This window comes from Dreissena polymorpha, chromosome 13 (genome assembly GCF_020536995.1).
Source record: "Dreissena polymorpha isolate Duluth1 chromosome 13, UMN_Dpol_1.0, whole genome shotgun sequence".
Classification (NCBI taxonomy): domain Eukaryota; kingdom Metazoa; phylum Mollusca; class Bivalvia; order Myida; family Dreissenidae; genus Dreissena; species Dreissena polymorpha.
Window position 1 is genome coordinate 20,504,643 of NC_068367.1, and position 26,048 is coordinate 20,530,690.

The following is a 26,048-nucleotide window of genomic DNA, read 5'->3' on the forward strand; positions in this document are numbered from 1 at the left end:
ATTCTTTACTGTGTTTTTATTTGCATAGCATCACAGAAATTTGGTTACAACGCAATATTTATTCACAAAAGTTAAACATTATATATGAAGTCATATTTCCCCCAAGAAGAAATTTTGTCTTTGCATCTCTATTCGAAATATCCATCGAAACATAAAATATAAAAGTGGGGGAAACTTGCCTTCATATTTTATTAAGTCATTAAGTGTCGAAAAATTGTCAAAATTAAGTTAATTATGCTGAACTATACATATGTGTAGGCTATTTTATAGTTATTTGACAGAGATTTGTTTTTATTGGATTGACCATTTAACAGCCACAGTTGGCACAGATGTCACAGAAGGAGGAGTCCCTCAGGATGGAGGACTGGTAGAAGCTTAGGGCCTTGAAACGTTCTGAAACGGAACATGTGTTACAGATTAAATCTTGTACACTTGCACAAATTTAATAATATGAGTTTTGCAATTGATTATATTGCTTCAATATTAAAATTGTGACTGTCCATTGAAGACAACGTTGTGAAAATCACTTCTTAAATTTTAAATTATTAGTCTACATAAACCTGGTTAAGATCACAACATATCAAGCAAACGGGATAATTGCTTGATTGTATTAGTTAACGATTTAAACAAGTGCTGGTAAAATTTCATATCACACCTACCTGGTTCATAGTAGTCGTAGACCCTGACTGCAGACGGCTTGATGTTGGCCACCAGGTCAGAACGGAGCATCTCAACAAAGGAGCAGGTCTCCATGTTCGGATTGATCTAAAAACAAAATTTACATACATTCGGTAAATTTCACATCACAAGATAAGGAAATCTATATATGCTTACTCGGCATCACCTTACCAACCTGATACAGTAAACACGAAAGTTGTTTTCGTTCGAATGTGGGGCCTGTAGAAGGAACCATTCCCAATGGAAAAAAATTATATATTTTCCAAATTGGGACCTAAAAAGTCCCAAATAAAGGTGTCAGCAAAACTAATAATTGTTTCGTTTTCTTTTATATAAGTCTTATCCTGTAGATTATCTATGCGCATGTTCTATAAATTGAACCTTAGTAAATAAAATTTCGAACTCACTTTCATTTTAAATGTAAAAGAATGCGTTATCCAAAACCCAACAACACGTTTTTCCCACTTTAAGTTAAAACAACGCGATTGTTTCCTTATCCACGAGGGGAACCGGCCCCATTCTACCTGCCGCATTCCCGAAATGGTGAAAGAAAGCACTGCGATCATCAGGACTGAACACGTATAAGTGAAATTATAATAACATAATATTTCCTGACAAACCGATCCGCGTTACACCTGTTTAAATGTATACAATCAAAATGACGGGAGGATGCTTCAAACACGTTTAAAGTAAGAGTTAAACAGATAATCAATAATTTCATGATATCCACTTTTAGCAGTGTGTATTTGAAAAGTTGAAAACTAATTAAATATGAAACACCTTTAATTTAAAGTACCTCGTCATAGTAAAGAACAACGGTTTTCTGGTCCTTGATTTCAGATTTCCTCGACAGAGAAATATCAGAGAATCTGCTCTCGAGGTCCGCCTCAAAACCAGTGGGTACATCAATCTCTACGACGGCCATGCCCGGGCCATGGTAGTACGCATACAAGTATCTGAAACATTTTATGATTGACGGTCTTAGTTGAGTCATTTGGCATTAACAGTATTATGTTCAGAGTTGTTATTTGAAATTTTCTTCAAATTTGTATTGCTAAATAATACGGCAGTGATTACCTGGCGCACGTTTTGACAACAATGGAATGCAGTGAGTCCTGGACCACTTCGGCCGTGAGGTTGAATGCAGGCTGGGAAGGTTCTGTCTCGACGTTAAATGACACAGATACCTGCATATAGAACATCGAGATTGTTTGTTCTAATAATGTTTCATTTAAACTCTGAATTCCCCCCAAAAATGAAACATTAGGGAACAATTGTGGCAAACGTTTTGTAATTCGATATTTGTTTCTATCATTCATAGACGTGTTATGCAATCTTTCACTATCAAAACTATTCGAAATATGCGACAATCAACTTTCTAGCAATGCCTATAGCACTTTTCGGCTTCTTGATTTCTTTTCGAATGAGTCCATTTATTACCTGAACAAGAGCATTTCCGTTTCCATGAGCCTCCATTGATACTGACGGCGGTTCATAGTTAGCAGGAGTTGTCTGGGAACCATGTGGACGGAACGTGGGAATGGCACTGAATGGAATCTGTGAATTCAATCAGATTTAACTGTAAAGCATTGTAGTTAAGTTAAGACGATATTCGTTTCCGAAGAAGCGTATTTATCTATTAGTATCTTATAAAATTGAGTCGTTGACCCTTATACAAAATGACTGACCAGAAGTGTTATCTTTTGGAAACAAATGATTTTATCATAATTGCTCATTAGGTGTAAGGCGCTCCTGTGAATGAGTGTTGATTAATAGTACGAGCAGCAAGGTAGCTCAGGTGGTCTTACTAATTGTTTCGGAGGTACAGTTTAAAAATAGGCAGTATGACCGCAAAGTGCAATATAAAATACGCTTGCTAGATTGCGGCAAGTTGGTTATTCTTTCCAACAAAACACAGCCTTAGCCACAGAAGGAAATCAAACTTCAAACAAAAAAATAAAAAAAGGTGGAGGATATCAACCAAACTTACATCGAGCAGTTTCAAAACCATGGCATCATTCTTCGTTACATGGAGCTTCTTATGGTATTGGTGTGCAACAACGTCAATGTTGAGGTCAAGGTTACTGGATGTGATGTAAGCAAACTCTGATAAGGCCTGCAAACCAAGGACAGTGTCTTGTGTGGACGTAAAGCCACCGAGAGAGTTACGCTGGGAGACGAGCCACTTCATGACTGGCAGGCCCTCGGAGAGTTGTCTGGTTTGCACGAGGTAGAGAAGGACGTACGATGTTGCCTCTACCGAGAGAGGGGACTCCTTGGCGTAAAATGTTTCCCAGTAGTTGTAGGAGTTTTGTGGACCGGGCAACTTCCAGTACTTCATGCCATCTGATATTAAACAATGGCACTAAATCATTTCGTGATTGTTTGCCAAAAAACGGCATTCACGTAAGTAAAATACGTTCATGAACTGTATGTGGGAACGTTTTTCAGTTAAAGAACATTTAAAAAAAGCATTTTTATGATGAAACATCATATATGAACAACCATATATTAAACGTTACTAATGGTCTCTGATATATATGTATATAGTATTGCATACTTATTTTACAACATAAAAACTATTTTTAGTATCTCTCATTCATAATTAAACTGTACGGCCACATTATTTTTTAATAAAACACATTTCTACAAAAGTCATGCTTTTTCTAGATAAATGTTCTTGTAACCGACATTTAAATGTAGCCACCGTATTTTGCAATGAAAATATTTGTTGTACATGACGTGATGTTGTTGCCAACATCATTGATAGAGGCCACGGCTGATGTCCCATTCTGGCTTTCAGTTGGAGATATCAGTTTAGCATTAATCGACGCAGACCTTACCATTGGTCAACGTAGCCCTCTGGTTAAGCTTTGTGTATGCAAGGAAAGACTTTGAACTCCCAGCCATTGCCAGCGCATATGCCGTAATAGCGAGGTCATACGTATCATTCATCAAAGCAAGATTTTGTACATTCATTGGATTGTCGAGATGTAGTTCAAGATATGCCCTGGCTCTGGTAGCGCTGTTCGTAATACGGTAGTCGTTCTGTAGAGTAAATAATGCGTATATTAGGGACTGGTATCACGAACATATTTAAGTTAATATACTGACTCAACTTTGAGTTATTTTTTATTCTTTACGAGATCAGATTAGCCGTCATACCCAATATAAAGTTCATAAAAGCGGTTTTAAGTTTTGAGTTCAACTCAAACAGAAGTAAGAAGAGGAATTTTTAAATATTCTTATAGCTGATATTTGAGATTGTTCATGAGCAGAATTACAATCTCAATACTCGGTGAGTACATACTCAAATATAATCCTCTAAGTTGAGAAAATAATGTTCGAAAGTTCTTGATACTGGGCAAATTATTACAAATACAGTTTTCAGAATGGTCATCAATTTAAATCTTAAAACATGCTATAATTCAATGAAAATTTCAATTTCCGCTGAAGACCTATTAAAAATGTTTAATCAGCACACACATAAAGTATTGCCAATACACTGGTTACCTTTAAGATACGCTCACTTTCCACGAGTGCAATCAGCACAAATGCTGTCAAACTGTAAACAGATGTTCCGCCTCCCTGTGAACAAACATAAACATTTATCTAAGAAACATTAAATTCTTTTCAAACGAACCGTAGTAAATTATATTTACGTAGCTCGTATCAAAACTAGTACAGGTCCGCTTCGGGAGTCGGCTCAGGAATGAAGAACTACAAAATCGTTGTCATCTACTATAAATAGGGAACGATATATATTATGGGTCATTTTCAATTAAAGGAGACTTATATGTAATACATGATATCGCTGTAACTAGTAAATATAAACTCAATGACCAGAAACTGTTTGTCCACTGCTCTGTTTTTTTCGCAATGTCTTACGCTACAAAAATATGTTATACAAATTCAATTTGTCAATTATATTTCGAACTAAATTCAAATCACACCATAAAGATGATTATCACTTATCTTATAGTTGTCTAATTTTGACAGACGATAACAGAAAAGTTATGCAATTAGTGAATTTATCATTAACGATCATTCAATAAACAAACCATACTGGTCGCCGTGGCGTAGTGGACATGGTGTCCGCCTAGCAATCGGGAGGTCACGGGTTCGATCCCCATTGCGGGAGCGTTCTTTAGATCTCCCCCATAGACACCAAGCAAACGGACTCGAGAGCGTTTCATATAAGCCTTAGGCTTGTTATGCAATCGAGCTTAAATAAATAGGTTTAAAAAAACAAAAAACAAAAACATACTGATTTCAAATGCAATGATTCATTGTTAAAAAAACATCTACCTTATATGCTTACAAAAACCCAGTTACAAAAAGAACTCTTTTACAATATACCCTGACCTGCAGTTGTGTGCTATGCACCGATCCCATGACCGGGAAAGAGCCGTCCGAACTCTGGTAACTGGTCATCCATCTTGCAGCATTGGCAATAACAGCGTCAGACACATAAATGTACGGTGAGGCTTGGGCAAAGGACTTCAGGACAAACGCCGTGAGCCTTTGACAACGAAATTCATCACAATAATTCAGTCAGCAACACATATGTCCTTTTTAAAAGTATGTAATATATGTAAATTACCCATTTTATCACTACATAAAAATATCCGTTTGACAAAAAATTACGTATTTTTGTATTTCTGTCATATTACAGGCGTTCATTTAACGTACTATTTAATGGAATAATATTTAAGCGAATACTTTCATGAACCAATCATTTAACTTGTACTTAAAGCACATACTCTTGCACGTGAAAAAAAAATGATAACAGCCCTACTAAGACCTTTTTGCAACGGGAGTACACATGCTATTTTGTTCTGTGAATATTCTCGAAATTGTGTGTTAAATCAACCTGGTTTTATTACAGATAGGGTATCCTCGGTCTGATGGAAGAATTACATGTTCGCAGGTTAGATCGCACGTTCATCCCCAACCGTCAAATTCGTTTTGTACATGGAGCGTTATATCAATGTGCAGCGTACTAGATGCTGTACAATGGGCAGTAAAATACTCACACATGTCTTTAGAACAAAGCGTTTCCTGTTTCTCACAATCGTAACAATAACCCAATTCACAATAATCTGAGAGCGGCGATGTAAAAATCCCAGTGCACTCGAGACGAGAAAATGCATTTACGTTTGGGAAGACTTACCACATGCTACCCATATTGTCACTCTTGCCCCAAATACTGAATGAAGAATCGTATCTCTGGAACGTCAGCTCGCGTTGATAACCTTACAACAAACACAGTATACTAACAGCAATTGCATCGTCTCACATATAAAGGTATTTTAAAAAAAAACACTATTCTTGAGACGTACACACATAGCAAGTATTCACTCGCTTAAATTTTCTGATGCAAAAGTCATACTAATATTTTGAAGAAACCCTTATTAGAACAACGATCTTAACAGCCAGTGTTTTAATATTGTTAACGCTTGGTTTAAACATCAGTCAATGTTTTTCAACGATTGTCTTTTTTTAAGCATATGCTGCTTGCGATAAAACGGCGATAGCGTTTTCTCTAACTCAAATTAGCCCAAACATATTGACAGAAAACAAAAACTAAAAGCGGAGGCACCTGTAATTTTGCCATTATTCGGCCATACATAATTACCTATTCAATATTACAAATATGTATGAATATACAAAACTATCTTCATTTTCGAACATTTGCATTTACAAAAGTAGATTATTTATTTGAAGTGTCCTACAAACTTTCACCAATTAAAACACGGAATACATGTACGCGTTGGTACCTTGCTGCATGTAATTCAATGCCATCTCTGCGACATCCGGTGTCAGCTGACCGGAAGTATTGAGGTACTTGTATACAAACACATCCGGGGCTAGGCTGGTCATCGTCTGTTCGCCACAACCGGTGGGTAAGCGAAGCAGGGACTTAAGATTCTTTAGGGTTGGACCCATGATGTCACCTGGAGACATTTAGGACAAGTTAACTGTAGGCTTTATACATAAGATATCAACATCAATATTAAATTGATAGCGTCTTTACACATTAACCAAATATATCATATTGTATTAAATCGGTAGTTCTACCTATTGCTGACACCTGGATTTTCTGCGAGTCGGGCACAATATTATCCGGGAAAGCTAGCTGAACGTCTGTGGGGTTCAACTCGCTCAGAAGGACCGGGACATTGAAGTGCATCTTCTTGCCTTCCGCTTCAACTCTGAGCTGCCTCTTGACTCCATCAGCAGACAGTGTAGACTGTGCCTTCACGGAGATTTCCGCCATGCCGACAATTCGGAGGACGATAGGAACGAACACTGAAGCTGCCTCGCCGGCCTTTATCTAAAATCGAATGACTTCGACCAATGCTTCAACAAATATAATTTTACTTTCGTTACTTGTACAATTATTTTTTATCACGGGACTCTTCATAGTAAAAAAACACAAATAAATGGCGAACTGTATCCATTTTCAAATGCAAATTCTTAATGATACAAATTATTATGGTCTCAATATTGTGATTATTGTATTAATCAGTACCAAAGTCTAATATATAGTTTCTCTCCATCACTGCTTTGTATTCAGTTAACGACAGCAGCCCCTGTACATCTTGTTAGGAAAACAGCGGTTCTGCTGCATAATTTTTTTTCGTTGTAAATGAATTTTATTGATAAAAACGTACAAAGGATTTCATTGTATATCAAATGCATGGAAGAAAATGTATATTGAGATTCCGTTGTATATGAAATGTATGGATGAAAATTTACAAAAGGGTATTATTCTATATCAAATGTATGGATGAAAATGTACATGAGGTTTCCGTTGTATATACAATGTATTGATGCAAATGTACACGAGAATATTGGTGTATATGAACTGTTTGGATAAAAAAAACGAACGAGAAGTCGGATGTATATCAAATGTATAAACGAAAAAGCAGATAAAGATTCCGTTGTATATGAAATGTATGGGTGAAACAGTTAATGAGGTTTCCGTTGTATATGAAATGTATGAGTAAAAAAGTACATGAGGTTTCCGTCGTATATCAAATGTATGGATGCAAATGTACACGAAGATTCCGTTATGTATTAAATGTATGTATCAAAACGTTCATAAGAATTCCGTTGTTTATAAAATGTATTGCTGAAAAGACCATGAGGATTTTGTTGTACATCAAATGAATAGATGTTACAGTTCATTAGGATTCCATTGTTTATCAAATGTATGTTTGAAAAGGTACACGAGGATTTCGATTTATGATAAATGTATGGTTGAAAACGTACATGAACCGTGTTTACAATATCCTTCGATATATAGTGAATGCGACCACTCTGATTCTGGACCACATCGAAGTCACTTGATTTCGCGAGCGTAACGACCACCTGGTAATGAATGAAAAGCATTTTTGTTTTGTTTAAATGTAGAATGTAAATCTACAGGAGTAAAACAATTTTATTTTACCGATTCGTCAATTACCTCTCGTCATCAACATATACAGTTTTTTTCCAATACTGAACATATATGTGTGTATACAATCATTATATCTGGCTTAGGTCTTCAGAAAAAAGTCAAATACACAAACCTTTTACGCATATTATATTTTTAGCGCAAGCGCATATTTTGTGAATTGGAGCGGAACCATATGAATAGTTTTTGGGAAGATAAACCAGCATATTTCGTTTTAAATTATTTACAAATAACCATATGGTTAGAAGATATGGCTTTAAGACATAGTTCTATTTTAGCTATGATAGTCAAATTGTTCACTCAAGTAGAACCGTATGCACACGTTTGGAAGAGGGCCCTCAAAGGAACCTTTCTTGAGCTTTTATGAAGATCGGTTAAGAAATTTTGTGAAAAAAGAACACACAAATCAAACCTTTGGCCGAAATTGTTTACGAGGGCGTACCCGAATACTATACGCCGAGTTTTCTATTTGAAAATTCCGACAAAATAGGTATGCAGATTTATACTTTTGCAAGAAATAAGATAAATTACTATAATTTTAAACAAAATGACCCATTGTACGAAACATTACGATGGAAGCTAAGAGAGGGTACACCTACATCTATGTCCTGCCCCATGTAGTTGAACACGTTGGCCTGAAGCACGACCTGCTCTCCTCGAATCACAGAGTAGGGCAGATTGAGGTTGATAAAGAATGGGCGGAATGTCGTGAACTGAAACGAGAATAGTATATGAACAATAAAAACACGTTATTTTGGCTTCAATTAGTAGATTTGTATTACAGGGATTTAGTGTTGAAGCGATAGTGAAGTTTGATGATAGCAGTCTGTTTGTCGTGAACAGCAATGCTTGGAAAATATTAACTATAACTTGTAGCAATAGTTACGAACATTTACTAACCCCTACCCCCTACCCAAACAGTTATGCAGCATGCCGTTAAAAGTAGCTGGTTGAAAAAATGTGGGCGATTTTACTGTAAAGGAATGGTTTTAAGAGACTGTGTACAAGACCAGTTTTGTTTGAAGTTATTTCGATAAATTAGTTAATGTCCATCATGTGGCCCGGTCATTTTGGCAATGTTAACTATACATGCATCGTGTGATTAAAATATGTAAGGAGACCACAATAGAATGTTACATTCCTAATAGTAAACGTATGGGCATAAGAAAAAATAGACGAGGCCAGTTTTTATCCTAAGTGCATAATGTAAGCCATTTATGCCTGGTGGACTCTCCCATCCTTTTAAATTGGATCAATTTATTTCCAAAATTAGGGATGTCTAGTATATTTATTTATATATTTAGAATATTTCCTACAGAAATTCCTTTAAGGAAACAGCGCAGACCCTGATGAGACGCCGCATCATGCGGCGTCTCATCTGGGTCTACGCTGTTTGCCAAGGCCTTTTTTCTAGACGCTAGGCATAAATGGGTAAAGCAAACTTTTAACAGGACAAGTATGCAATAATACCAAATATACAACATGTAGAACAGTATGTCGTTTGAAAATATATGTTCATTACTAAACATTTATACAAATCGATTTTTAAGCGTTTGTAACAATTTGCATCGATAATTTCGCATACACGAGCGTGACCGACGTAGCGTTTTTTAATACCATTCAAATTTAAAAAAAACTGCGCTGTGTAGTGGTCGCACGTTCGTTTTTGGTTCGAACCTCAAGGAAGGCAAACAAATATATGATCGTATTCCTTGCCATTATAAGTATGTTATAGTGGTCAAAATGTATTTGTTTTGTATGTTAATTAGTTTTTTATGATATTTTAACTACGAAAATATGTGAAATTATGCATAATACCTTGGTTGAAAATGGATACAAACTGTTATAATTATGCACGTAGGATGAGAAAAATTTCGCATTAACAACTTAGAAGTTTAGGAGAACGCATGCCGTTTAGTTTGTGTCTACGGACAGACAAACCGTCCAAGGTGATTCGAGTAACCCCCCTTCACTTTGTTATGATGGAGGAGAGGGGGGTGGGAGGGTAACAAGTGAAATGTAGAATGTGCACACCTTAGATGGACCGTCCGTTATTCCAATGCCGGAAGCGATGTTCATGGAAAACGCAGTGGCAAACCAAGACGTGATGGTGTCTGGAACTGTGGCTTCTAAAAGGGCTGCCCCGTCTTGGCTGAAAATCGACCAGATATTCAAGTAAATAAACTGTTATATAATGAATGGTAAGATAGTGTTGATTTTGTGACCAGGTGCATATTGGACGTGTTTGTTTGCAATTGCTAACAGGCGCATATTAGGTGTGTCAGTTTTCTTACATTAAATTTAAATTGCATTCATTAACGGATAGTCGTCCTGATATTCTGCAAATGTGAAAACCCTTCGTCTCGAAGGAGGCTACTCACTCTGAGATTGCGCTATACCATAACCAGGTTTCAGGGAAGAAGTCTCGAGTGTGTTCAACTTGTTGCAGCGGTTGTCCTCCTGAAACATATCAAAATGTTCTAGTGCCCTTTAAAGGGACTTGTTCACAGATTTACGTATGTTTTGAAAAATGTCATTAAATATTTTTACTAACAAATCTATAATGATGTTTAATAGTCTTTACTTATTTTAACAACAATAAAAAATATTGTAATATCTGGAATTCGGACCATGGTCCTCTGAACGCAAAATTCAAGGGAATTTTGAAACAGAGTTTCGATTTTAATCTAACCATTCAATTTATTTACTAAACAAATTTGAAAATAAAATGGGATTTTAATAATGTTTTTTTTTAAATCGCAAAAGTAAAACTGAAAAAATACTTTCCCGAGATTCAAACTCGGGACCTTTGGAAGCAAAATCTAAACCGCTCCCCAAGGCCTTAGCTGTTGGCAGCGTACGTAACGTATTGATATGTTAGTAATATACTTATTGTACTAATAATCGACGAAAAACGTTACACAAGCTGTATTATGTTACCTATTTCGATTCATCACTCTTCATGAAGGAAACGATATGTTTGATATTTGTAGTCCTTTTTCCTGTGTGTTCTTTACGTTATGAATAATGCACAGAGTCTTAATTAAAAATATGCCATTTCTTTTAATATTGTAATTTTGCGAAATTATTAACAAGATATTTGTTTTTGATTTTCTTTGGAGTAACCTTTATAAATATAAGCAGAAGTTGAACCTATTTTTTGTCTGGATTTCAGATCAGATAAGCTGACTATATGGCACTATAATTTGCAAAAATAAGAATGCAATTCTGGTCCAGAAGCTGGAGTTTCACTTTTTTTTAATGAAATTCGATGAGTGGAAACCATTATCTATTAGCATACGCTTGTATTATTACTTGTTATCGTTTCAAACTAACTCACGTCCTTTCCAGAACAAACAAAATCTATTCAACAGTTAAAATCGCTATCTTCAAATTGGTGCTTAATCAAAACATCGCTAACACCAACAAAGTCGAAAGTCTTGTTTCTCTTTTAACGAAACTAATGGTTATGTTGAGGTGAATGAATTAACATGCCATACTGGATAAATACAATACTCATCCTTAAACCTATATCATTTTTCCGTTTTCCTGATCCAAACTTCTAAGCTATTTTGATGTCAATGTTAGAAATATTTTTCCCAACCAACGTCAGTTGCTGTATTACTGTAAAATACATACGTTGTCTTTTTTAGACTGATAATAATCTTTACCAATTCCAGTGCTCCCAGTTGGTGGTCCGCAGTCTATCTGACGTTTGTAGTGAGGTCTTGCCCATGAAAACCCTTTCACATCGGAAAGAACTTGTATCCCCCTTGTCTTAAATAAATTTCATAACAAAAATCATTTTACTGGTAGAGTCCAAATCTACGTTTATTCAAAGTCAAAGCCCAGTGTTCAAGGGAAAGAAGACATAGGCTGAACATTAAACGTTTGTCTTGTATCGCTAAGTTTAAATTAACAAAGTCAAAAGACACTTTAATTAAGTAAAACAACTACTTTATTGGTTGCATGTATCAGTAAAGTAAATGTTGACATTTGAACTTTGAAATATCTAAATCATAAAAAAGAAAAACAGACAATGTTTATATTAAAAAAACAAACAGCGTTTATATAATTGTTACCTGCATGACTTGTTGTGGGTTGTGCAATTCATCTGCATCGATCGAAGGTCGGTCATCGGGTTTCAATGAAGTAATTACCTGACATGTAGATAACATTATTCATGTGTAGGTGTTTCAAGTACCCATACATTTCATGTATAATAATTGGATTATATTTTTAGAAATTCGCAAGTTAATGCCATCCCACAATTGCTCACATCTTGCTGAGTGACGTCATTTCCTGTTGCCATTAGCAACACGCTCTGGTCCACTGCAAGGATGCAAACCAAGGAATGAGGGTCAGTGGTAATTTGCAGAGAAACGTTTTCTGCTGGTTCGGCGGTGGGCCGGTCAAAAGACATAGAAATCTAAAAAAAGAATTATGACTACTATAATGTCCTCTGATAAGTATTGCTGAAAATTTTAAAGGGACATACAAGTAAGATCGTTCATGATACTTTTTTTAGTACACCCAACCGATGCAGGAGCGATTAGAAAAGCTCACATTGTTTTCGTAAAGTTAATTTGGATGGGCTGGCAACAATTATAATATATAATAATACCATCTAATAAAAAGCTTATTAAATAAATACAGTACCGAATTCCTGAAAACGTTAGCCGTATGGCTGGTCGTGAAATGAATGGAGTCCGCATTCCACCCGTCCGTCGTGAAGTAATAAACAATCAGCTTGCTGTATGGCTTCATATTGTCCGTAACTTGGAAGATTATGTGACCTTCCTTGACCGCACCGCTGTATCGTTTCATTCCAGAATAGGTCACGTGTCCATTCGTAACCACCTTCAATTACACAATGAAAGACAATGAAAGCTATCTACTTAAAACTTGATATGTATATAAATATATATAATTTATGGGAAATGGAATGCCAATGTACCGATAATCTGCATCATATATCTGTTAAGCGGTTGCAATTCGTTTATCTTCATATATCATATCGAAGTTAAGCGTAGTGCACTATATATCCTCACGAGATGAGATGTTAATCGTAGTGCACTTAATATATCCTCACGAGATGAGATGCGTAGTGCACTAAATATATCCTCACGAGATGAGATGCGTAGTGCACTAAATATATCCTCACGAGATGAGATGCGTAGTGCACTAAATATATCCTCACGAGATGAGATGCGTAGTGCACTAAATATATCCTCACGAGATGAGATGCGTAGTGCACTAAATATATCCTCACGAGATGAGATGCGTAGTGCACTAAATATATCCTCACGAGATGAGATGCGTAGTGCACTAAATATATCCTCACGAGATGAGATACGTAGTGCACTAAATATATCCTCACGAGATGAGATGCGTAGTGCACTAAATATATCCTCACGAGATGAGATGTCAAAGCGTTGTGCACTAAATATATCCTCACGAGATGAGATGTCAAAGCATAGTGCACTAAATATATCCTCACGAGATGAGATGTTAACATGTTTCCAGAGTGCTATGCTTGACTTCCATTAAATCAATATAGGGATAATACACGTTTTCGAGGGCATTATCATCTGCGGGGGCTCGAAAAATTCTTTCCTGCCCGAGTGCGCAGAGGGCATCATAGATAGAGTTTATGCAATAATAAAGATAAACAAATTGCAAGCGTTCAAAAAGTAATTGATCTAGAATAGCGATGTTTGTGTACTGCATTTTTCTTTAATGAACTGTATCTTTTTATTAAATATCAAGTAGAAAGCTTTTAAAATCTATGAGGTCGTGCTCCGGAAATAAATTCTGTATTGACAAAAAATAGGCACCAACTTTGAAATTATGGAAGCAGTCCTTTGGTATTGCATTTTTCATAAATAAGATGTATCTACCTATTCAAATATAAAGTACGTAGCCTTCATATCTTGGACGTATTCTTTGGACAAAAATTGAGCATGAAACGTAACAACATGCAATCAAATATATAGAGGATATTTGTTTATGTGCGCCACTCGTGACCATATAGTGTATAAGATCACTCGTGAAATAACAAACGATCTTACACTGACATGAACACATGTTTTGTTTCTTTTAAGCCCCCTTTTCAAGAAAATAATTACCAGCTGTTTCTCTTTCGCTGAAAAGTGAAAAGGTACCCGTTCTCCCGTGGCATGCCTCAATACATTTCAATACACAAAATGACGTCATTATAACTGCGAAATTCTCCGGTTAAACTCTTTTACAATGTCAATAAACGGTGAAAAAAGGCAGAAAATATAACGGAAATTTGTTGGATTTAATGGAATAGTGTTTTTAATTCACTCGTGATCATAATATATATATATATATATATATATATATATATATATATATATATATATATATATATATATATATATACCTTGAAGTAAATATTGATATGATAATCCAAAAAAAGAAAAAGTAGTTCCGAAAATGTGTTATTTTCACCGGTGGAAATAACAATTAGTTTATTTTCACTGCTGTAATTTCACTGCAGAAATGTCATATTTTATCATAAGGTATAAAATAAATTTCTTTAATAATGTTGTCCATGTTTAAGATCTCTCAATTCGTTTTAGCCGTATTTTGACTATAAATCTTACAGCAAAATACAAGTCTTGCATCGGCTCAGCTGCCAGTAGTTTGAAGTCAACCATTTCACCAATCTGAAAGAAACAGCAAATTAAGTAAAAATGTTAAAACAATATATCAATCGCATTTTGATCATTAGACGAACTTAGTTTAGTTGTGTATGGCATCAGAAATTATTATTGCAGGGCAAAGAAATACACGGTTTTCGGCTTCGTGATATTTTAAAGTATCCGACCCAAATAAAATTTTGAATAAAGAGAATAATGCTATCTAATTTGTAGCTCAGTAGTTAAAATCTCCATAAACAGCATATATTTCCAAATTTTAACAACATATCATAGCAATTTAAATATAAAGTTACTTAAGTACCTTAAAAATAGATCAATAATGTTTAATTTGTTAAGTGTGAATTGATGTGCTTCTCCATTGATAAATATTCGTTTCACTATTAGATTAAATCATTAATATACGATGTTTATGTTTGCTGTTACCATTGAGTCGTTGGTCTGAGACAATTGCAGGTTTCCCTTTTCAATTAGCCAATATGGTTTTGACATGTCGTACGTGTCCTTCAGTCCTTTGTAATGGACCTAAAAATGGAGAAACAAAAATAAATCATCTTGTCTTTAAGTTGCTGGCGATGTAGCGCATGTGAAATAAACTAATCCAATTTTCTCAAACTGGTGTAAATGTGAGTCAATACGCCCATTGTATAATTATTCCGAACTTAACTGTTGTATTTGCCTATTTGGTGTTACAATCCAGCTTCTGTTTTAACATATTGAAGTAATAAATTATCTCTTTTCATTGTGGATAATACATACACACATCTTCTGGCATGTGTGTTGTTTGTTTGTTTTTACAGAAATCATACAAATTATTTAAACGTTTGACACATTCTTGACAAGCGAATACCATGGTAACCATACGTTAAATATTATAGGCCATCACGCGTCCAATTGTAATAACGAATTCAATATTTTATCTTCAGACGTTACGTTTCAAAGGGCCATTAGATTCACAAAAATAAATAGGAATACACTTTAACTTCAATTAAAATAAAACATACTGAAAGATGCAGCGAGTATGCATTCTCTGGTGGGTCCACTGTGAACTCAAGGACACCGGTTGGGGGCGGGGCATAGTGGACGTCAGGAAGTGTCTGTGCTCGGTATTTTCCGTGCTGGCTGTCGTAAAATTTGACATAGCTCTTCACAAGCACGTCTGTTTCATTAGAGATGACTGGACGACCATCCGCTTGTGCTAGGGAAATCTGCAGTGAACAAACAAACATCGCCTGATGTAAACTAGATATTTCTCCCTATATTAAACTAATTGAAAACATCCAAATGAAAACACTCCAATGTATCTGGCAAAATAAACCATAGATAAAGTGAACACAAACAACAACCATCTAATCACAGATCAACTTTAAGTCAGAGCTAATATTTAAACGTTTTTTTTTTCTAAAGAATTTCCATTTTCCACATTGCATTTGCGTGTAAGAATGAAGAGTTAAAAGATAAGCGATTTGCATTTAGCATAACCTAGGTTTGCAATTAAAATAGACGGGAAGAGGTTGACGGAAATCAGACTAAAATAACAGTATAAATAAGTAGTATTTTAATGTAATGTAATGTTGCAATAAATACATATACATTACAATATCCAATTACTTAAATCATAACAACATACACCTCATACAACTTCATATTCATTGTCTGATGTTTCACATAATGGAAGAAATGTTTTATGTGAAAACAAACACACCGTGTGAATATTTTGATGTAGGAACACATTCGTCATTTAGACATGGAATTGTGTTATTATAAATAGTGTATGTTGTTAATACTATAGTGTCGAATACACACAAAAACGAACTAGTCCGTATCAAAACCATTATACAATAACGATGTGGACGAAGCACACAACTTACATGTCCGATATAAGGCAGTCCTGGCTTGAAGAAAGTCGGACTCGTGTCTCTACTAAACTGGAGTTTGTATGGTTCAGAGTAAAACTGTACCTGTTTGATGACAAAGGACAACCATATAGTAAACAAGGCCTAACATGTTCACTGATACCTCTTAAAGCCACACACCTTGAAATAAAAATACATGGCATAGTAAATTTAAATATAAAAAAGGAACATACTTTTTATATGCCAATTGGAATATATATGGTGGTTACAAAGTAGAAATCCGTATTTTTTTGCTCTTTAAAACTTAAAAATAATCGCGTTTGTCGAAATGGACGTATACGTCTAGAAATCCTTCTTTCGGTTTTAAAAGCGTATTAAGATAACTAGGCTATAGATTTAACTTTATCTATGCCAATTAGAATATATTTGGTGGTTACAAGGTAGAAATCCGTCTTTTTTGGGCTTTCATACTTAAAAATAATCGCGTTTGTCGAAATGTACGTATACGTATAGAAATCCTACTTTCGGTTATAAAATTAAACAAATAAAATAAATTACTTGCTAACTAGGCTATAGATTTAATGAAAAGTGTGCACAATTTCAAATTGCATCTATATGTATTGATTAACATGTATTTCATTTCAAGGTGTGTGGCTTCATGTTACTTAGATTTCAAAAATAATATTTAAGCTGGCTCCAACAATCAAGGTCCATATAGTAAGTTTTCAAACAAACATTAACAATAATTTAAACGTATTGTGAAGCAAACTGTGACCCATGGGATGCACATGTGTGGTAAGTTATAGACCGCTGACATTGTAAGAAAGTGATTCATGAGCTGCTCCAGCTGAAGAAATATCTTTCTATGGCACGCGGCCTGCTAGGTTTTATGACATAAATTCGGTTATAAAAACGCATGTTGTAAGTGACACTTATTAAGCGAAAACAGAGAAGAAATCTGGTAACATTGCGCTTTAAGATGTACTGTCCAATAGACGAAAACTTAAACCCGTATGCCCGAAAAATTTGAGTCACGAAAAATTAGTATTTTGGCTAAAGAAGGGGGTGTCCGTAAATTTAGACTTTTCAAAAACGTAAAGTTAGTACGGTTACTAAAAGATTTTATTCGGAGCTCGAGTAGCCCCTAGGTACAAAAAACTCTTTGCTGTTATGTGCACTTGTGTCAGATGAATATTGGCATATTGGCAAACAATGTAAGAAAACTTTAGTGTAAAAGACAATGAAAAACCCCCTTGATTAAGGTCAAGTTTATTTCTACACCATGGAAATTAAAAATTTCATTTCCAAATATCAACTTTAGCAGAGTAATCCACCAAAGAATAACAAACTATACATCGACCAAAACAAACATTACAATTAAGATAAACCCGTGGTCAGCCATTTGGAAGCTAATGGGCCTTCTTAGATTTTTTACTAAAAAGCCCTAATGGTGTACACAGGTAGAACTGTATGTCCGGGCATAAACTTACGACTTTATACTTACCATTGCAGTTGCATTGCGTGTGATGTTGTTCAGACTTTCGGTGACGCTGACTTTCACAACGAGATAATACCCCGCTAGTTTCGTGACCAATGGCTCGTAGGTAGACGGGTCAACCTCATGCAGGATTTTGTCGAACGGGATGTTGAATTTTGCATCTCCATTGATCTATGACCAATGAAAACAAAAAGTATTTGAGCCGCATTTCGTAAAGTTTAACAAGCTTAATGTCCCGTGTGTGGTTTAAAAATTCGATATATTTCGTACATACACGGTTTAAGGTCACGCGAAGTCTATGACGAGCCAATGCCCTACGCTGAGTATATATTCTTTTTTTTACATATTTAGATTGGTATAAAATTTACTGACGCGCAATATCGTTGCGCAGCAAATAAACTTAATATGACGCTAATAAGTCTGATATATTTGTTTACGGGTTTAATAGATTCAAATATACCTTTTCTTTGGGTAACCTTAATATATAATGTCCACAAGCAAAATAAAATATGTTTCAACTGTCATATTTAGTTTTTCAAGGGCAGTTGATTCTAAGTTTAAACTATTAAAATATTGAACAATTACACGTGCTTACTGTCTACTTTAAAATTACTATTTGTTAAGCCTTTTCTGTCTAAAAACGTATCATGCAACGGTTAATGTTGTATATAAACCCACCATCTATGTATAATAATGCTTATTGCGACAAATAATGTGTAATTAATGTGTTACTTAGGCATTCCTTCTGACAAACATATTTTCCACGGAGATTTTACGCTTTACATAAAGGTAGTAATCTTGGTTTGGAACCAGCATATTTCACCCGTAACCTCTGGTCACCGACCCAATGACATTTACTTTTAATGACAATCCTTCATTGGGTAGTTGAGATATTAAGCAGCTAAGAAAACATTGAAGACTGAACTATTGATCACAAAGTGTTACCGTTACCTTGTGCCAGCGACATTGATTTGTCATCTTCATATCGTCGCTATGACATAAACACTGTAGCCAGGATTTGTGAAACCTATTTCAAAGTGTCAAATATACATGGACCAGACAAGAAAATGGAGGCTCATACATTTGATCTTTAACTATCACCTTGTCCCTCTGCCAGCCTGACTGACTCATACAATTTGCACATTGTTTGATGACCTTAAAATATCAATTTTAAGAAAATCTGTCATCCTGTATAGGGGATTTGGAGCGATAAGAAATTGTTTCGGACATACTGAGTTAGTGACGGACGGATGGATGGACGGACATAGGAAGGCTTTGCGGTAAGTTATATATTATGCTCTTTGTCCAATATGAATCCTGCAATTGTTAAAAATGTTTGTTTTATACATTAACATACTACAGCTTACATCAAGGGACGATTCCACCATAACCTCGTCCCCTCTATATTTCCAAGGCGCAGAACCATAGTTAATATCAGCCTGTACAAAAACCTTTCCCATTACTGGCTTGCCGTACGTATACCTGCCGAATAAACAAAAAGTTTGTTTTTAAGTTGTTTGCACATAAACTCAAGTATTCCCATTGAGCTTGCCGGTTTATCAATGTTATGCAACGAGTCAAAAAAAATCCTGCACGTGTTATTATCTCAAACCATCTTATATTTAATGCGTTGGGTTTGATTTTGTACGATTGTCGAAACGGTCTGTCAGCATTCTAAACGCAAATAAAATTATGGTTTTTTATTCTTATTTCTACCCATACCAAATAAATGAATACAATTGGAATGACGATCTTATATCCATTATTGTGCACTTTTGGCCATTGAATGTAATAACTGACACGAGTTGTCATTTTATATCTCGTTTTTTTCAAATGATGGAATTAAATTACTACGAGTATTTGCTTATTTTTAACAAAACCAGTATTATATTAGCACGATTTTTTTGATAAATTATTACACCCTTTATAAATATAACGACAATTCAAGGTGACGACGTCAATTTAAACATCAAGGGATTGCTTATTGAAGGATATAATATTTTAACCAATACATATTCACATGTTATGTTTTATACCTTTTATGTTAAAAACATTGTTGTGGTTGTATCACATTGACCTAAAATGAAAATTTGAAGAAAAAGAAGACGAAGAAGAAGAAAAAGAAGAAGGAGAAGAAGAAAAATAATAATAAGAAGATACTAATACTTGATGCAACAAACAGACAACAACTTACTTCGCGGTTACGGATCCATGCATAGAACTGTCCGTGGTAACAACATAGGTGGGCAATTGTACCTGGACATCGAACTTTGGCAGGACTAAATAAATTACATAAACCAAAAGGTCCTAATGTTCGTTCATCCCTGCTTTCCACGACATAAAAAGAATCGTGGGCTCTTTGACCTGACACTCCGATATGGACACATATTAGCCGTTCCACAACTTTATTTAAATATCATTTATGTATTGGTACATGTATAATTGTGTATTATAATCTAAACTTAATCGCAGAAAATAAATAGTATAATATTCATCGTTCTAAACTATATTGCTATAAAACAATTTAAATGTTAACCATTAACAAATTCACGACCTCGAATTTGAAGAAAAGTACTCACCACTGATGTTTTAACGACAGGTTTTGTATTTGATCGGTGTATGCTATGACCGTCGTAATGTATTAATTTATTCACTCATATCAGTGCCAAATCACTATTTCTGAGCAACACATTACAGTCAAAATTAATTACAATACATTTTAACAGTTTGAACCAAAGACATCCATATCAGGCAACACAAGTACACATACATACCATATTTGTCCACTGTGAAATATTTGGTGGCCGTCTAAAGTAGAAAAAACTATGCGTTAGTCTAACAAAATGTTATATAGTTATGGTTGTTCATACTCTATTATTTTGTAAATTTGTTTTACCAGATTCGCTTAAAGCCACACACCTTGAAATGAAGTACATGTTAATCAATACATATAGATGCAATTTGAAAGTGTGCAAAATTGTCATTAAATCTAAACCCTAGTTAGCAAGTTATTTTTTTATTTTTTTTATTTTAAAACCGAGAGTAGGATTTCTATATGTATACGTACATTTCAACAAACGCGATTATGTTTACGTTTTAAAGCGCAAATGAGACAGATTTCTACCTTCTAACCACCAGATATATTCTAATTGAGATAGATAAATTTAAATATATAGCCTAGTTAGCAAGTAATTTATTATTTTTCAAACGGTACCGCTGTGAAAAGCGAAAGTAGGATTTCTAGACGTATACGTCCATTTCGACAGACGCGATTATTTTTAAGTTTTAAAGCGCAAAAGAGACAGATTTCTACCTTGTAACCACCAGATATATTCTAATTGGCAAAGATAAAATATGTTTCTTATTTATACTTAAATGTCCTATGCCATGTATTTCATTTCAAGGTGTGTGGCTTTAAAGGAAGACGTGTTCAATACAATTGTAATTTTACTGTTCTAAAACACTGAAAATAATATCTCTGATCATCTAACATGGGTACCGAAACGGGATCACATACACTTAATGAAACAGGCCGTAGACGGTGCTGGACTTTTTTCATATATTTTTAGAAAAGCTTAGATTTTTTAGCTTTGATTGTCTTGTTTCAATAGATATGCTTTGTTTTACGTTATATTATTATGTTTCTTTTGAGCTATGTTGATTTCACACAGCAGTCTTTTGGCAATAAACATTGTATCTTATTAAAATAGTCGGTTTATGATTGAATCAACTTTTTCCAGCGCAACTTTACCTGATCAGAGTAAGAGACGTTTTCATGTTTGTGTGCTAAAGCCTTGGACTCTATACGCCACTTGCCAAGCAACGGTTCATCATCCATGATCATCAGGTCCTCTACAACTCCGTAGACGCCCGAGGAGACATTCGTCATCTTCTTCATGTGGTTGCCCTTTGGATCCTGTGTGATTTACCCCGGTAATGGTATCGGCGTACATTACCAAAGAAATTACTTCCACAAAAATTCTTTGAAAATGCTCTAGGATTTCATAAATTGAACTAAATTATTCGTTGGGAATATTTCTTATTTATGTATTAGTTAATAATATTTCAGTTAAAGATCGAAATAGTGGACACTGGATAACAACAACGCTGACTGAGGGCTCGTATGAAAGATAATATTTTCATTCCAGAGATCGATATAAAGTATGGCATGTTTACTATAAACGTTGTCAGATTGGTTCTATAAGATGTGTATTTTTTCTTTGACTTACAGCTATGATAATGGCCAATGTTCAAAATGCCAAACAACTAATGGCAATAGTGTGCGTATCCGTAATTCTTATACCACAATGATGATTCATAAATATAAAAAGTGAACTTAGTTCATTACAGGTAAAGATAACACAATAAGAAACCTTAGGAAGTCAGACCAAATTTCATAGGACTTATATGTGAAACAAATTGTCTATGTAGGTTTATGAAAACACTAACAAACACTGTGTAAGTACGAAGCATAATGCAGTATCGAGGGTTATTCCTATTATTTTTGGGGGTTGAATTGGTTGGATCTTCAAATTATGGCAGTCAAAACTATATCGGCTAGCACATTTTAAGAAATTTAAATTCGCACAAACGCAATCACCCACGGAAAACAGTGTTTCGGTAGTGGGATTTCGACAAAAGCACCGTACTTCAATCAACGCACCCCAAACCTTCATCTTTCAAAGTAGTCCCAAATATGTTGCAGACACGCTAAAGCACAAGGCAATTACCACAAACACAAAAGCATGGCTGCCGTCGCTAACTCTTGACAAATAGGCACTATTTTCGGTGGGTTACAAAGTGATTTAGTGTAATGTAAAATTCTACGTACATATATGCCGACGTCAAATCGTCCGTTGAACACCGTCATGTCCGAGTAGACGGCAAAAGTGCGGAAATTAACTGAAACAGTCACCACATAACAGTTTCAAATAAATAAGTGTCGTACACATTATTTATTTTAAACAGCTTAATGCTCATTCAACAACCAAAGTAGTAACCTATGTTAAATTCAATATCTTATAAATGATATGCATCCCTTTTCTATGTTTTTATAAATTCCGTTTTAAATATATAAATATTGAAACTCAACACACACTTTTATGACAAAATGTTTTTACCATCCGCTTGTATTATATTTAGAAAAATACATTTACACAGGATTAAAGCATCTTTGGTAAAGCCGACAAAAGTAGACAAAACAAAAACATCATATAGCCGTATCTATACTTGTCTGTCCGGGTTGATAGATGGCCTTGTCGAGTTGAATCTGTACCGCGAACCGTTTCGGTACAAAGCCAGGATCGAAGACAAGCTGAGCATGTTGCTGGAAGAAGACACCTGTGATGCCGGACACAAGCAAGTTGTATGGCCGACCGATGTCTTTCAAGTTGTTAGGGACCTTTAGTACCACAACATAAAGGCAAACATATTAATGTGGTTTCACAGTGTTTACGGACAAACAAATGATGCAATGAACCCAGATATGTTGAAGCCGACACAACGGTTTGACAAAACATTGTGATTTAAAATAACATAGGTAAGGCCTAGTGTTATATAAACACTGCTGTTTTGGGCATAGAACACATGATTTTGACGTCACGGGAACCGTCGATATTTGTTTCAAATAGGAGAAAGAAAGTTTAAACATGTTTATTATCGTCGTTGTTCTAGTAAATTTAATAATGGATGCGTATCCGGATGTGCTTTTTATAGTTTCTGTAAATGGACTAAGTTCTTGCGTCTTTTCATGCCTGAATGCAAACATGTCAACACGATGCAAATTTAACAATCGTCATATAGACGCACATATATAGTTACATCAATTTTAAGTTTTATATTGATGTGTGTTGCGGCGATAACATCTTAATTCAAATTTATGAAGATCGATATAAGTTCATATAAAGTTCAGATATTTTAACATACCTCCGAAATATTAGCATACTTGTTTCGTTAGTGTACTTTAATATGGTATTTGAAAAAAATAATGAGGATATACTACCTGCATCTGTAGAAGGCCACCGCGTCCTGAAAGTTTGATTTAAAATATCCCAGATCATAAAATATAAAACGCATCGTTGAATCGTTTATCAAATTTCTTTGAACAGTTACTCGAATTTCAATGAACAGTTACTCGAATTTCAATGAACAGTTAATCAAATTTCATTTAACAGATAATCGAATTTCATTTAACAGTTTATCGAATTTTATAACAATTAAATAGAATAAATTATACCCGTGCAGTGTTCAAACAAATAAGCCCATAATGATCACGACATGCAAGCATGTTTAGATAGAATAAAAAAGTCTCAAAACAGCGCACCGGAGGTCATATTATTATTGTTAATAAAACTCTAACTTTGTCTTTCTCCAACAAAACGATTTACATAAGCGATCTCCTTTCGCGTCATCTATTTGGATGTGTACATATTTTCATATTATGGGCATTCTTTTAAAAAGGAAATTGTTTGATTAACGATTGAGCTTGTTGCAATATTTGAACGAGGAAGATGAACGAATATGCCACTTACCATTTCTGAAAATGTGCACCATAGTGTTCAGTGAGGAGTGATCATATTGCAAAAGGTCAATTTGCACTGTGACGTCACGTGTTGTGTTGTAGAAGTTGAAGGTCAACGGCAGAGGTTGTCCGGGTGTGATGGAGGATGGTAGCACTAACCAGTGTGTTCTACAGAGAAAAATAGTATTTGTTAGTAAAACAATTATTAACGCGCTTGAGATTAAAACCATCTTGCTCTCAAACACATAAGGTTGGAAAGTTTGGTTCAAAAGATGTTTCGATTATGAGTCAAAAGATAAGAGGCCGAGTCTCGACTAATAAATGACCACAACACACAGGTTGCAAATATAATTTAACAATAAATATGTTCGATCTTCAGGCAGAACTAAGTTAAGTAAAGATCATATGACAACTGTTGAACACAGAAACTGGAGGGGGGGGGGTAAATAGGCTACTGTTTGGTTGAACTCAAGTGTCAAATATAAATTTAATGCATACCGATTTCGAATTGCCTGTCTTTATTCGAAATCGCGCTTCATACATTGGATATGAAAGAATAAATTACTTGAACTTAATTAAATATCATCTTCGGCGGGGTTAGGATGGAACGTTAATACAATTCAGGTTGAACATTAAAGACACGCACACATTGTTCAATATCACAAAATGCCCATCACTTTACACGTCCATGGATAACTTATGACGAATATCACAATACGGATGTTTAACCGGACGCCGACGCCTGAGCACGTATTCTCAATAAAATACTTAAAATGTACGACGTAAAATGTGTATAGTTTGGCAAATGATGGTTGGCGCAAGGGACTGTAAGCTCAGTTGTAACTCTTGTCAACATGTTTTGATTTTCACCATGCATGCCACCAAGATAGATAAACAAGAACCTGCATTAACAAACCCGTTATCTGCGAAGGAATCGCCCTTGCAGACACTAGCCAATGCTAAGAGTCCTAGCAAAGATAAGCAGCGCATCGTCTGGCAATCGGTCCTATCTGAAACAAAATATTAGGTTTATCATGTCGAACTGACTGACTTTTTGTTTTACATTTAAGAGTCCGTATTTATCAACTTTACATTCTTAGTTTTAACAATCGATGTTCGATTGAGACTCATGACAACCATCGTATGATGCATTCTAAATAAAAAATGTAATACATGGATAAATAGCAGGTTAAACTAAAATTATATCGTTGAAAAAATATCAAAGTAATTTCCTGTAAATACAGACTCGTTTATAAATTCTACATTTAGTTAGATTATGAAAGTTAAGCTTGAAAGTTAGCACAAAAATCTTTATAATACAATCTAGTCGCGGTAAGTACATGTACAT

The 26,048-nt window shown here is 35.0% G+C and overlaps 1 protein-coding gene across 2 annotated transcripts; it reads right to left on the bottom strand.

Moving 5' to 3' along the window:
• Nucleotides 1-25,710, bottom strand: LOC127855224 (CD109 antigen-like). Of its 2 annotated transcripts, none has more exons than XM_052390641.1 (34): nucleotides 25,617-25,710; nucleotides 24,711-24,868; nucleotides 24,182-24,207; nucleotides 23,410-23,581; nucleotides 23,012-23,082; nucleotides 21,932-22,096; nucleotides 20,955-20,988; nucleotides 20,375-20,459; nucleotides 19,548-19,662; nucleotides 18,187-18,351; nucleotides 16,698-16,787; nucleotides 15,831-16,034; nucleotides 15,253-15,351; nucleotides 14,773-14,835; nucleotides 12,800-13,000; nucleotides 12,420-12,569; nucleotides 12,223-12,300; nucleotides 11,812-11,917; nucleotides 10,522-10,600; nucleotides 10,175-10,292; nucleotides 8,740-8,853; nucleotides 7,957-8,055; nucleotides 6,760-7,015; nucleotides 6,459-6,635; nucleotides 5,852-5,933; nucleotides 5,044-5,200; nucleotides 4,192-4,266; nucleotides 3,522-3,726; nucleotides 2,669-3,024; nucleotides 2,119-2,235; nucleotides 1,756-1,865; nucleotides 1,475-1,634; nucleotides 660-765; nucleotides 1-393 (listed from the first exon to the last, which is right to left on the bottom strand). In XM_052390641.1, exons 1-34 carry the CDS (start codon nucleotides 25,688-25,690, stop codon nucleotides 308-310), a joined length of 4,353 nt encoding a protein of 1,450 aa, XP_052246601.1. In that variant the 5' UTR covers nucleotides 25,691-25,710; the 3' UTR covers nucleotides 1-307. The 2 variants fall into 2 exon arrangements, with proteins under 2 accessions (XP_052246601.1, XP_052246600.1); XM_052390640.1 differs by having other exon boundaries at nucleotides 10,522-10,606.
• Between the last annotated feature and the right edge of the window lie 338 nt (nucleotides 25,711-26,048).